The 14,943-nt window shown below is 38.5% G+C and overlaps 1 protein-coding gene across 1 annotated transcript in view; it reads right to left on the bottom strand.

Moving 5' to 3' along the window:
* Positions 1-14,943, bottom strand: part of KAT6B (lysine acetyltransferase 6B) — a 181,681-nt gene that overhangs the window by 38,758 nt on the left and 127,980 nt on the right. Inside the window, 7 exon segments of the mRNA XM_004273083.3 lie at positions 2,375-2,536; positions 5,981-6,122; positions 8,413-8,528; positions 10,079-10,200; positions 11,193-11,501; positions 11,504-11,537; positions 11,539-12,124. Of these exon segments, the coding sequence (XP_004273131.2) occupies positions 2,375-2,536; positions 5,981-6,122; positions 8,413-8,528; positions 10,079-10,200; positions 11,193-11,501; positions 11,504-11,537; positions 11,539-12,124 (1,471 nt within the window).

Genomic DNA, 14,943 nt, shown 5'->3' with positions numbered 1-14,943 from the left:
ACAGGGGAGATCTGGAAAAGGCTTTTGAGGTTGTGAATGCTCTGGCCAAATATAAACCACAAATTAGACTGACCACAAATGGTACTAACCACACCAAAGAATTACTTAGGAACACCCAGATCTTTAATGAACCTATTTGAAAGATCACAGGAAATGGCTGTAGAAAAAAACCCTACAGGGCAGAATCAAAGATTCCTTTGTGAAAAAGATATGTCCTGACTTTTGCACATTTGTAGCTGTCTGTGGAGTCTCCAAGAAATGAGGAGGAAGAAATGATGTGTGTCAATTTTCCTAAGAAACTGGATTGTCCATCACTGGCTGTGCACATCTGTGGCAAAGATTCAAATAATTAGTCTACTTTGCAAAGTCAGACAAATGGGTCACAAATCTAAAAAGAGATGTACTCTGGGTTTAAGGATTCATCCTTGATGCCGGTCTTTTCTTTGTCCCAAACTATTCTTACCTGTATACGATTTTTGGAAATGCCACCCAAGAGTTGTCCTTCCCCCACCCCAGCCCCTGCCCCCTGCCCTTTAACACATTACTACAGCTAAACTCTAATCTATGGATAAAATAACTCCTCCTCCTTTCCTTCCTGTTTTGAGTCATCTATTACGTGCTTGGAAAGTCACATGCATGTAATGGTTTACACTGAACTTTTCTAGGTCATCTTGGCCATTCTCTGGCTATAACATCTAGAATTTGGTTTAAGTATAACCCCAAAGGGCCATAGTCCTTCACACTCCAATTGACATGTTACAATATGGTTTAATTTGAGTCTAGTCTTTTAACATGGCTGTTTTTCTAGATTGACTTTTGTTTTACTGCACTGCCAAAGAATATAATAGCATTCCGGGTATAGTAAGAAATGATAGTAGTTGCTGCCATACTATAAAAGAAACTGTGACAAAATGTAAAAACTTTAGCTTGTTCTAAGTAAAATGTTGGGCTCCCTGGGAGGAAGAGAGGCAGAGATTCGAACCCCAAGAGTTACCAAGAACTGAGACCCAGAGGCCAACTTGAGACAAGGCAGGACAAGGGCAGCAGGCACCACTGAGCATCTGTTTTTAAACTCAGATACATTTAAAGAAACACCATTTTTGCACAGGAAGGACAGTTATGACCACTATTCTTTTCAACTCTTTGGAGAAAAAGATGTTTACACATCTATACAGAACGTAAAATGTTTAATAAGTTATATAAATAGATTTCCTAGTTATTGTTTCACCTTGTGTTAATTCTCTATCACCTTTCGAATCCATAACCTATAAAGTTAACTTTCTTCTTTTCGTTTTAGAGCTTTACCAAATATGTGGATTAAGACCTTGAGGCTGTTTTCCACGAGTGCTGTCACTCATTCCTATTTTTGTTTATGGTCTCTGGATTGATTCGTAAATTTAGAAAAACTTCCGTATGCAAAGGACCTTCATATATATTCTATCTTCTGATCTTCCATGAAAACGACACTTCCATTAGGCATTCCATTTACATTATGCAACAGTAGAGTCAGTGAAATTCACTTATCACCTAACATGCACACATACATCATAAAAAAAATAAGATACAGGGTTTGGATCATTTACCTTCTGCCTGGAAGTCTTATAATTACCATCCTGGCATATTAAACTATTTCCTAAGTACCTAAGAAAAGTTAAGGTCATTACCTGGTAAATATTTCCAAACTCAGATTTCCTTTATTACATATGAGTTATTGTTTCTCAGAAGCCTTTGAACAGAAGAATGTGAGAGAATTGCTCTGAACCAGTGAAAAAGACAAACTACATCCACTCACTATGTCAAGGGCTCCCCTATGTTAACAGCTGGAGATAACTTAGGCTTTCTAAAGGTGGGGCTGCTTTAGATCTTAAAACAATAGCACAGAGAATAAGAGACAAAAGAGTAAAACCAGCCATTATATTAGCTTAACTGTCCAAATGCCAATGTTCTAACTCACTGAGATACTGATGATCACAGAGGAAATGCAACGAGGAGAAATGAGAATTATCTTTTAAATGCTACGTTACATTGAAAGCTTCATGTTGACACCACTTAGGGGGAAAAGGGAAATAAGCTTAACATTTAGAAGATGAAAGATGCTAGGTGGTCTGCAAGGCAGCAATTATAACGTTATGTGAATGATGACAGTGAGACAGCAAACAGTGCTGAGGTCCTTTACACACTTCCTAGGCACGTTGCTTATTGTTTTTTTGTTGTTGTTGTTGTTTTTAATGAGCTCTGAATAAGAATCTGAGCTTTTCAGAAACATGTGTCACTTATTCAAATTAGAGTCATAAAAAAGCCCTGTTTGAAGAATTGGGCTCTACCAAAAACACTTTGAAAAAGAAAATGAAGGTCATACTGGCTCTTGTTTTACCTTAGAGAAGTATCCAACCAGATGACAGCCCTTTTCATCATTTTTTGTAAGGACATAAAAAAGGAATGGCTCGACATCATAATACAACGTTTTGTGGTCCAGGAAGAGCTTGGCTAACAAGCAAAGGTTTTGGCAATAAATTTTGCTCATATTCCCATCAACCTAGCAAAGAGAAACAGACAACATTATTTAACATAAAAATACCACTCAAAATAAAATTGTTTCTTTCATACGGTATTTTGGAAAGTATATAATTTTATTTCCAAATCCCAAACTGAGCAATTAAAACACTCCATTAACCAAGTATAAAGTTTACCAGAAAATAGCTGTCATTTGGCAAATCAGAATTCCACCTTTTCTCTTAAATTGGAGTAAATTTTAGGTAGCTTAAATTTCTCTTTACACTACCTGAAGAAAGACCACACTGCTAACAAAGAAGTAATTTTTATTTGCAATTTATTACGAGTAAAAAATGATTAGGCAGGTCATCTCTGTTTGAACCAAGTAAATTGGAATTAAAGAAATGTAAAACGATCAAAATACTGCTCGAGGAAGTTAAACTTTATGTTGCTTTCAAAAGGGCTTCACATAAAAATAAAATAAATAAACTCTATTATCCTGATTCCTTAGAAGTGTGGATTAACAAAAGAGGCTTCCATTTTGGTTTTATTCCAAGCATCATTTTAAATATAATTGGAAAAGATAAAATTTCTGTGTTGGGAATACAGAGAAAGTGAGATGAATTTCAACCTACAATAAGTACCATGATTACCGTCTACTTCTCTTCAAAATAAAAGAATGAAGCTGTGATACTGACGGTTAGAGAGAGAAGGCTAGGCACAAATGTCAATTTCTTTGATCAAATGTAGTTACTTGTTGAAAACAGAAAGCACAGCAGATTCTAGAATTTCCCTAGCACTTTTCTAAGGGGAAATGGATGTTTGCTAACCAGAGCTCTTTAACAATGAACTTGACCGTTCTCAAGTCTCCTGTGGACCATACAGGTTCTCATACTGCAAATTATTTTTAGACTTCGTATAACTATTTCCCTTGGATGAGACCTAGGTCCCACACATGGCAACATAATCAAATATGGGCAAGGGGCACAGAGGATACAATTGTCTCTTTAATTAAAGGAAGTTTTTATGTATTTGGGAGGATGGTCCTTTTGGAAATGGTAGCATATTACAAAAAGACGGAGATAGATGTATGTATCCCTGAACCAGAAAAACAGAGAGATGACAATGCTGAAGCAAAATTCTTGTCAGTTGTGAAAGGTCTAAAATGGCATGCTTTCAAGAGGGATAAAGAAAAGATAGGAAAGTAGTAATCTGTGATTATTATTCATTTATTTTATAAGTTACTTAGGACACTGCTAAGAGAAAATTTCCTACATGCTGTACTCTTAGTATTAACTCAGATTCTAGAATAGGGACCTTGGCAATTATCCAATCCAACTCCTTCAATAATTTTTATGCATAAATTTTACAGATCTGCTTCTGATTTTTCCCCTTTCATCTCTGTATGGTCCCAAAACACCTACCCTGAAATAGACCATTCTTATCAGGATAACAAGACTGAGTCTCTCTTACCCCTGAGAAGACTCTCTCTGGATTTATGAGAGTTTCACCCCCTCAGGCAGAGTTATACTCATTTATTTAACAATTACTTAAAGCCAACAATGTGTTTCACCCTTTGAGAAACAATGAGACAATGATTTTCATTTTCTTTTGGTTAGAAGAAAGCTTCCAAGGCATTAAGAAAGGTGCCAAAAGTTAAGTGGAACTTGTGACATTCATTAATTAAGGTTCAACTGAGAGCAGCTCTGTTGTCTCAACCTGTTGGGGCTGGCCAAGGAGCATCCCAATACTAACAACAGGAAGACAGCGACTTGCATTCGGCTTTCTCGTTAGCCCAGTGGTCCTCACTGGGGGGTGACTTTTGTTCCCCAAGGGACATTGGCTATGTCTGGAGATGTTTTTCGTTGTTCTGACTGGAGGAGGTGTGGTGCTACTGGCATCTAGTGGGCAGAGGCCAGGGATGCTGCTAAACGTCCTACAATGCACGGGATGCCCCCTACACCAAAGAATCATCCAGCCTGAAATGTGAACAGTCCCCTGGTTGAGAAACCCTGTGCCTCCTGTTTAGTAAAAACAAACATATTACCAAATCTTCCTAGCAACAATACCCTTCTTCCTTCAAGCTTGCCGAAAGAGCCTGATATAACCAGGAAGAGGAGTTTTAAAAAATCATAAGATGGGCTTCCCTGGTGGCGCAGTGGTTGAGAGTCCGCCTGCCGATGCAGGGGACACGGGTTCGTGCCCCGGTCCGGGAAGATCCCACATGCCGCGGAGCGGTTGGGCCCATGAGCCATGGCCGCTGAGCCTGCGCGTCCAGAGCCTGTGCTCTGGAACGGGAGAGGCCACAACAGTGTGAGGGCCCACATACCGCAAAAAAAAAAAAAAAAAAAAAAAAATCATAAGATACAGTTGGAGTTACATGCGTTCTCTGATGAGTCTTGGGAAAAAAGTAATGGGCCCAAGACTGTCTGAGAGAGGAAGCCTGGTCCATGAGAGAAACCTATGTATGACCCTCCCCTACGTTAAATTTAATGCAAAACATTACAGACAAGAATTAAAGAGAAATGTGGTTCAGAATAATAAATTTCCAGTCTGAACAACTCAGAAAAAGAGAATCCTAAAGTAAAATTGTTATCTCAGAGAAAGAAGATATCATATCTGCTGTCCAAGGAAGGCTTGCTCTGAGCATCCAGGAATGAAAGCAATGTACCAAGATGGGTAACAGAAAAGAAAATAAGTCAGGGCAATGGAAGCGCTCAACCAGAGTGACAGAATTAAGAAGGCCTGTGACCAGGCAATAACAGGAAAAAAGGCATGGCCTCCTCAAGGTACAACTGACTCAGCTAAGCTGGATCCCTGAAACTGACAATAGAACATGATGAAACAATGAAATGATATAGCGGCAAAGACCTTCTGCTACTAAATCATTTCTGAAAACACAAAATGTCTTCAAGAACACACAATGACAGACACATGGCCACAAGGGGTTCGTGTGAAGAGCAGAGTTCTCCAGGGGTGGCCATCTACCCAGATGGGGGTCGGGGGAGTCCCAACATCTGCTGGGATCTCACCAAAAGGATTATCTACCCTGCCAAGAAATGGATGGAAACACAGGTGGTTGTGTATTGAGGAGATATGTACAGCTGCTCAATTCCCTGGAAGAGTGAGCACCTGCCAGACATTGGCTGGAGCTGCTGAACAAAGCTAATTTCTCCTGCCAAAGAAAGTAGAATTTACGAAGAGCTGAGGAGACCATAAATTCACTGGCGAATATATCTGGTGCAGACAGGGATTTGGGAGAAGACAAAAAAGTTAATGTGATGGAGTAGGAATTCATCATCAATCTCAACGGTTGCTTAATATGGTTAGAAAAATATTCCAAAACATGGAGATATTTGAAAAAGCAGTCTGAATTTCAGTGCCAAAACTGAATATACTTTGTACCTTCTACGAACAAATCAGTACATAGTCAACAATTAGAAACACTAGGTTTCAGATGCTGAGTTTTTTATTTATACATGCTTACCTCAAATACTGAAAGGTCTTTCCTTCGGTAAATTTCATTTGCTGGAGGATGAAACCATCCACATTTCCTTGAGTGTCTTAACAAAATATTTTTACTTTTCATATATTTAAGACAGAATTCACACAGGTAAAGCTTTGGTAATCTGTTGAAATTTTAAAATCAAAGAATATAATCAGATTGACTATACTCCTGGGGAAAAATATTAAATATTGTTCTATTTTCTCTAAGCCATAAAAAGGCTGTATAATAGTATTTGAAAGAAGTAGTTTCAACAAAAGAAAAAGGAAAAAGAAAGCCAGTAGTAGAGTGTACAAACCTTATAGTATTTTTCAATCTAATAATATTTGCTGCCTTTACTTTGTGAACAAATAATTTGTTTCCTTAGAAATGTCCTATAGAAAGAAAGGTTTTCAGACTTGGAACTATGACTCTAAAAACAATGGCGTCCTGTCATCCATGCATATTTTTAAAATTTCAGACTTAATGTCATAATTTCAACAGTACGTGTAATCAGTGGTGTAACTATAACAATCTTTTACTCAGAGAGAAGTGAATTCATTATTTTTAAAATGATCTGTGTACTTATAAGGCAGAGAAGTCCCAGAATTTAGTTGTTTCCATTTCTTATGGATGAGGTAACTTTAAAGTTATCATCAGTACATGGTCTAAAGGAGTAAATATAGTCAAGTCAAAAGACCTTATTTGTTCCTACCAATTCCACCGACTCTTTGAATAACATTAGACAAACAGCTTTCTCTCCTCTGCTGACTTTTTCTCCACCTTAAAAATTATACCATTTTTTACTTGTGCCCTATCATGCTTGAGTGGACATTGCTAATATTTACAAGAGAATGTTTAAAAGCACTTTCAACGTCTTTGGGGCATAAAAATGGGGAGAAGTGTTTTGGGAAGAATTAGATACAGACTCATCACAGTAATTTCAAATCTTGGATTCGTATGCAAAATTATTCAAAGCTCTTAGAACACATGATTTACAATTACCCATACAAGTAAAAGCTCTTAGGTGTTTTTCAAAAGTTTTTAAGATATTGGCTCGGTGCTTTGTGACAGCCTGGAGGGGTGGGATAGGGAGGGTGGGAGGGAGGGAGACGCATGAGGGAAGACATATGGGAACATAATGTATATGTATAACTGATTCACTTTGTTATAAAGCAGAAACTAACACACCATTGTAAAGCAATTATACCCCAATAAAGATGTTAAAAAAAAAAAAGTTTTTAAGGAACATACAGCTAAGTGATATGAGCTGGGAAAAGAAACCAAGACTCCTGACTCTTAGTTTGTCACTTAACTTCTAGAACGCCCTCCCCGTTTTCTCTGATGATTGGGCAGACACCCACGAGAAAGAGAAAAGGACGATATCTATTCTACAAGAAAAGCAAATTTGTGATTACCAGAAACTTTGCAGGCTAAAGCATTTGAGAAGATACTAATAAACTGTGCCCTGACATACCTGAAGGAAGAAATCTGTTCACAAGATACCCATTTTTAGATATATTAGTTCAAGACAATTTCACAGCTAATCTTAGTTCAAGACAAAAGAAAATTCTAGTACCATTATTTTCTCTTCATTTTTAACAAGTTAGTCACAAATGGCTCTAAAAGTCAAGATTTGGGGAAGGGTCTCTTAAGGCTACCCACGCCTACCTACTTTCTCCCATTTTTCCTTCTTTTGCTATAATTTCTCTAAAAAAACTTGACAATAAAATGCCAGAAATCAGAGATAAAAGTAACAGGCCTAATTAGGAAAACGAAAAAGGCAACTGAGAAGAAACCACCAAATGTTTTACAACAGCTAATTTTTTTTCTTGATTTGGTTTCTTACACAAACAATACTTCCCCAATTAACCAAAGAAAGAAAAAAACGATCTAAAAGTTAAAAGGCAAAATTTACAACACTTGTGTAACTAAGGAGTATAAGGCATTTACATACGACAGTGAATGCTATAAGAAGGTACTGGCAAAAGTAATAGTTTTGCAATCACTTAGACTTGACTATCAGGACAGCCCTGTGGCACATTGGTTAAGAATCCGCCTGCCAATGCAGGGGACGTGGGTTCGATCCCTGGTTCGGGAAGATCCCACATGCCTCAGAGTGACTAAGCCCGAGAGCCACAACTACTGAGCCTATGTGCTGCAACTATTGAAGTCCACACGCCTAGAGGCCGTGCTCCGCAACAAGAGAAACCACCGCAATGAGGAGCCCGTGTACCGCAACGAAAAGTAGCCCCCCGCTTGCTGCCACTACATAAAGCCCACACGCAGAAACGAAGAACCACTGCGGCCGAAAGAAAAAAAAGAATTGACTATTAAAATTTATGTCCTAAAAATCACCTAATTCCAGCTTTAGAATGTTCCTTCCTCACATATGAGACATTAAGGTTGTATACCTGCCTGGCTTATTCCATTACCTTGCATATTCCTGTGGGTAAGGCGAGGAGTACCAGGTTTGGATTTCATATTTCCCAAATTCTATTACAGAAGGGTACCGGCCACAGTCTTCTACTCCACTTTCACACTCTATTTTCTGTCAGACAGAAAGAAAACAAAATATGAGGATTTCTTCACTTACATTTTGGTTCTTTCACCAGTGGATATGAAAATCTATCAAGACCAGAACACTAATCGTAATTGTGAATTTTCATGTTGTTGAAAAAAAACATTATAGGCCCTTGTGAAATAATAATCAACTTTGTATAAGATTCATATATAAATACCCTAAGAAACAGTATTACCAAGATAGGAAATGAACACCTGTTAATACATACAAATGTCTATTGAATTAAATTTAATGATCTGCTACAATGTATTAAAACTGAGGAAATTATAAGATGATGTGGCTGTTACACACTGTCACACTGTTACAGTCCCCTGTTCCTCCACCAAGTAATAGTTAACCGGACTGTAGATAAATAATCAATTGTGAAGTTTGCAGTTTGATTCCCATCTCCTTTTACTCCCATGCAGGAGGTTAAGAACTCTGCTGGCCTGATTCACTGTGGCATTCCCTGGGTCTAGCCCAGTGCCTGACACAGACAAGAAATGTTCTTGAATGAAAACGCCAGTGTTGCCAGTTGGAAAGAAAGGCCTTGGATTTAGCAGTAACTTTCAGGTAATTGCCTGCTGTTCATCACGTCTATATATGAACGCCAGATACGGTCCCCCCAAATGGTCATATTTAAGGACTTCAAATCTCAGTGATGGCGGGGCGGGGTGGGGGGGATTTAACATTTTATCTTAGCCAAAGGAAACACTACAAAGAATGCAGAATGAGGAATGGAAATATCCAATGGCCCCGCAAGTAGAAATAAGCACAAGTATTTAGCCCAAGTGGTTGCTACAAAAAATAAAGCTTAAGAGCCTATAGATAGCCCCCTACTCCCCCAAAAAGGAAGTGAGGTGGGGGTGGGAATCTATCCATGAATATGGTGCCCTGGAAACAGAATGTGTTCTACTGACAGAAGAATTCACAATCCATAATAAATTTGTCTTTCAGAAGTCCAACAGCCTTTCCTTTCAATGTTTTGCTGACAATAAGCTATGTAGAGTTAACATGTTAAGGGAAATCATTTAAAGAAATTACTGGACGATGAAAATAAAAGTGATTACAACTGATAATGCAACACGATATTGCCTTCGCCAATGCCCAACAGTTAAAATCAGGAGACATTTTTCATATGGCTGGCCACCTGTGCTGGAAGAAACATCGATCACTTTAAAAGTGATGTTCTTCTTTTTGTGAATGATTTAAAAGGACTATTTTCTTAATTTGAGCAAAAATAATCAGAAATCTATTCCTTCACCCCTAGAAGCGTTTTTCAAAATCTGCCTCAATAACTGCTACTCTGGCCTATTCTGTGAGACCACCTGAGCCATTACTAACTTTTAAGAGTGGAGACAACACTATATAAAGTGATTACTTTCGAATGTAGAGTCAACAGAAATGATGGTAAGTTAAAGAACCACAAAAGATTTTGAGGGGGATTCTTTATAAAATCAAGGCAGTTAATTTCATAGTACTCATATATAAAGGTCACGTATTATCCTCATTACTAGAATGCAGTATCCTGGCCTTACCTCCCAAGACAGTTCCTGGGCCTGCTTAAAAACATCCAAATCCTCTTCAGTAACGGTATCCTTGTTTCCAATCACATTTATATCTGTACTTTCTTGTTTGATGCTTATTTTGATTTCTGTATCTGTCATTTAAAACCAGCAGAAAGTGTATTCACTGACTTGCATCATGAATAACCACCATATAATTACCAAAATGGCACCAAATTACCAAAGTGGGCAAATATGGATTTTTTTTAAAGCTTTATTAGCTTTTACATCTAAGCACTGCTCACAGATCCAGCAGTACCTTTTCCCTGCTGTACCCAAATTGTTATTTGAATCATTGCTGTTGTCATCTTTTTATAGCTTCAACAAATAAATGACGGAAAGAGCGAGCAATACAAAGCAAAATCATAGTTTTCAACCAAGATTAGAAGGCATATCAATGTCTAGGTATAGAATTCCCATGATCACGTTTGAGATAATAAAATCTACCACTTTGTCCAAATGACACATTTTTGGCTTTTGTTTCATAAAGGGTAGCAAATGTAACGGGCCAATTTGTTAAATGAATTCATGAAATCAGTTTTCTCCCTGAGGTGAGTACACACACAGACACACTCACATCCAAAAGCACACTTCACAGAGTCACAGATCAGGCTTTGTTGAGAAGGAAGCAGGATGAACTTTGTCATGAGAAAGCAATGGACAGAGGGAGACGAGGAGCTGATGTCCCCGCTGCCGGAAGCACGGACAGCACATGGCCACGCAGCGCTGTGGCTGAAGAGGTAGCACGGGGAGGAACATGGCAGAGGCGTTAACAGTGGCTACTCATGCGGGACTACAAAGCCATAAGCAATGCTACGGACGCATCTGGGGGGGTCCTAGTGTCACTACAAATGGAAATAAGTCATAAAAAGTGGGAGAGTATTAGTTGGAAAAACAACATTTTGGAAGTTTAGTCAGCATTAGAAAAAGGTCAAAGTTTCACTGCTTCTGTATGAAAGTGAAGTGAGAACAAGAGAAATAGCTAAGATCTATGTGACAAATAGGAATTGACTGATTCTTTTTTTGGGGGGGTTGGGGAGAAAGGGACGGGACGCAGGTTTGGTTGGAGCTTTGACCTTTTGCTTACCATCATCCTGATCAGGTTTAATCCTTCCGTCTGTCAAGCTCCCCTTCCCTGGTGAGGGGGTCCCCATCTGAGGGGTCACTTTATATTTTAACCTGCCTAGCATCCTGTGCTTTTTAAGGAAAGTTGTTCGCTTGAAGTGAGCAATTGCTTTAAAAATACGTCCTCTAGCCATCCCCCAGCTAGAGGAGGAGGGGTGAGAAATAAATCTACTTCTAATATCTCTTTTTCCAAAGAAATGGGCTTTTGATTTTGCCGTGGAAGGGAATTCGATTTTACGACGCATACGTTTAGGTGGTGCATAACTTGGGTGTCCCTTTTGGCGAGACTGTCCCTGAGTGGTATAGATATGAGAGAGCCCATCAAAGAGTGCCTTCAGCTGGCTGTTATTAGTGAGACTGCTAAAGGAGGGCACACTGGACTGGCTGGAAGAACTCTGGGGAGAGGTAGAAGAAACAGAAGTGCTGGACTTTTGTGAACTGGGGCTCTGACCAGAGATGGGGGTTGCGGGTGGGAGTGAAGAAGGTGGAGGTTTTAGCTTTTGTGTGGTACCTGGAGCCAACACATGAGAAGTGCATGACTGTTTCTGAGAGACCTTTTTCCTTGGACGATAGTGCTTTGAAAAGTCTATTATTTCACCTCGTGATCTGCGACCATCAGGTGATGGTGTAAAAAACTTAGTAAGGCCATCAATGAGCCCTTTGGTTTTCTTGTTAACTTTAAGTGTAGAGGCAGAAATGTAGGTGGAGGTGGTGGTGATTTTGGTGGTGGCACCAGGCCGAGTGGGGTCTGTAACAGCCAATCTGCTGCTTGAGTCCTTCCCAGATGCAGCATGACCAGATGAAGGTGTGGTACAGACTTTAGTCTTTTGACCCCTACCAGGTGACCCCCTTCCTGTGAATGCATTCATGGATCCTTCATCACTGGTTACAGACCTAGGCAAAAATTTAGAGAATAGTATCAGCATTTAATAATAGAATTATAAAGGTATCTAACACAAGTTTATAGCAACTAGATGCATTCAATGTGCTTAAACTTAAGAAACTGAATTGCAACCCTAAGCGCTGCTTGTGTGTGTGTGCCTCCACCTAGGTGTTTCTCTGTTGAAACAGGTTGTAGCCCCTACAATGGCATGTCATGATTCTCCCAGGGCCCATCCAACAGGTACTGGAAAAATCATGTGGAACCAAGGGCAATATGGATAAGAAAATTTTTGAAGAGACTAAAAGATCACCCAATGCTTTTAAATAAAAATGTGACCCCTTGTGTCGTCACAAGTAATTATGATTTCCTGAAATGTCTTTTTTAAAGTATTAAAGGAAATAAGTCATAAGTATTATCTAGAAGCAAAAGAAGAAGCTTATCTAATCTCTAGTTAGAAGTAATTTTAACTCAAATGGAAAATTTATATAAATAGAATTTGGTTACATCTATAAATTAGTACATCTTTTTTTTTTTTTAAAGAAAACATTAAAAGATTTCCACTTAGCACTTTATGCTTAGGATGATAAGATAACCAATAATACTCTCTAAGTAGAGGAGACAATTAATTACAGCATAAAATACTGCTGAAAAAAGGACAACAATAGCAAAAAACTGAAGAAATGATTAAAGAAAAGCTACAGCGGGTCAGACATGACATGGAAAGTCTGGTGAAGAAGCAGCACATTTACCATGGTCATTATCAGACACTTGGCATCAGAATCTTTATACACTGGTTCTGACTGCTGTTTCAGTTCATTTGATGCTGGTTCTGCCCATACAGCTGTGTGGTCAATGGAGACCGGAGGTCACTCCCCTAGCACAGCTGCTTACAGGAATGGCAGCTGCCTGTCCTCACCTCAGGCTAGGGCTTGGAAAGCTACCCATTTTGCAGCAGAATTTTATTCAACAGAAACATTTGCATGTGAATTATGGCAGTGCTGGGGCCCAAGAATGGAGCTTAAAAATTATCAACTGAGCTGAAGGCTAGTAATGATGAAATGGAAGCCTGAAAATGATATGATCTTGAATTATAAAAATATCTTAAATAATTACAAATAGAAGAGCATAGCTTAGTGGTCATCCTATACACAGAGATTTAATGAATAATTCTGGCAGTCAGCTAAAGGGGAGGCTGGCGCAGATCAACAGAGTGAGCTACTAGGCTCATCCGAAGCAGCTCAACCGCCAGGAGCTTCACCCAATGCCACCGAGTCAGCCAAATCAGGTTAGAGCTAGAGATCTCTAGTGTCACAGTGAGAGTTACCAATAAACTACTCATCCAGGCTAAAATGTTTCACATCAGAATGCTACATTTGGACTGTATCTGGAATCAATTGTCCAGAAAGGATAATACGTTTATAAAGCATGTAAAAAGGAAAACTCCCTAGACTGTCTTAAAAATTCCTAAGCTCAAAGGACAATTTTGGACAAACAAAAAGTTAGGATTGGTGCCAGATGCAATTTTCAGCTGTGTCCTTTGTTTAGAAAGTTATATCCTAATTTGGTTTTCTTAATTGGGCCCTGAGGATACAGTCCCATTTCGGGAAAAATGCTTACACTGGACGAATGCAAAAACATATAATTTCTACTTCAAGAGATGCTAATATGAAAGATTTTATTCATGAATAGGTTTCATGTTTGCCTCTAGAAATGAACACAAATTCCATATTAAGATGTCCACCAGTTAGAAGGTTTTCATAACGTTTCATAGAACACTTTAGAAAGGAGCATGCATTTTTCTATTTCTCCTTTGGGAGGTAAAGGTGCGGGAGAATACTGTTTTTCTGAGAGCAGGTAATAAAGTGAATTGCTTCAGATAAAATTGGGGGGGGGGAAGAGTAAGCAAGTAAATTAGACACCTGGTGTTTCTTCACTGTGTGTGCAGAGCTCTATTCATTTCTACATCACAGTGACCCTTTCACTAAGCCTAAAGAGAAGGGCAACGGTCTTATTGATAGAGCTGCTTCAGATATGCAAGTCTACTGATTTCATTTCTAAACATCTTACCTAATGCTGATAGTCAGTCAGTTCTATACTCTATATAGGTTAAAAAAAAATACATCCATTTCTCCTCTTATCTTTTCTCTACTTCTCCAAGTAACTCCTACTAAATGTTCTACTTGGCTTTAAAGGCATCTATGTGGCAACAGGCTAGAGGAAATGGGGCTATCATAGTAGAACTGCAGGCTACTGCAAATATATTATTTTGTCTGTATGTTTGCACACACGTGCACATACCAAATGGTCTTGTCTAACTCTTTGGAGGCAAATTAGGACAGTAGTTTGCAGGTTTCTTAGAAGCTCCTATTTCAGAAAAGGGATCTTAAAAAGTTGTAATACTAAATTAGCACCAGAAAAGAGAAGTATTTTTCTAAAACGTTATCTGGGGTAACAAAAGAGAGTCACTAGAGATGTGAACAAATCCCTCTCTTGTTTTAAAAACCCCCAGAAAAAATATTCATATAAGTAAGCTCTTCTAATGTTCAGCCAATAATAAAGTAGACAGAAAAACTGTTTCCAATTCTTACATTCTGCTTCTATCCTGCTGCTTGAAAAATGTCACTTAGCATCACAGATACTGCCAACAGAAGACCCCGAAATGCCAACTGTAATTTAAAATGTTATTTTCAAAAAAATTTCCACAGCTTATGCAAAAGGAGAAATATTCCTCATCCCTTGAGTTTGTAAAAATGATACTAAAAAGATAATGGAATCTAAGGGGGTTACAATCAACTATATCTTAAAGCACAACATTAAAGATTTCTTTTGA

The sequence above is a fragment of the Orcinus orca genome, chromosome 14 (genome assembly GCF_937001465.1).
Source record: "Orcinus orca chromosome 14, mOrcOrc1.1, whole genome shotgun sequence".
Classification (NCBI taxonomy): Eukaryota; Metazoa; Chordata; class Mammalia; order Artiodactyla; family Delphinidae; genus Orcinus; species Orcinus orca.
Note: the sequence above shows the minus strand (reverse complement) of the source record. Positions and strands in the feature narration are given on the sequence as shown.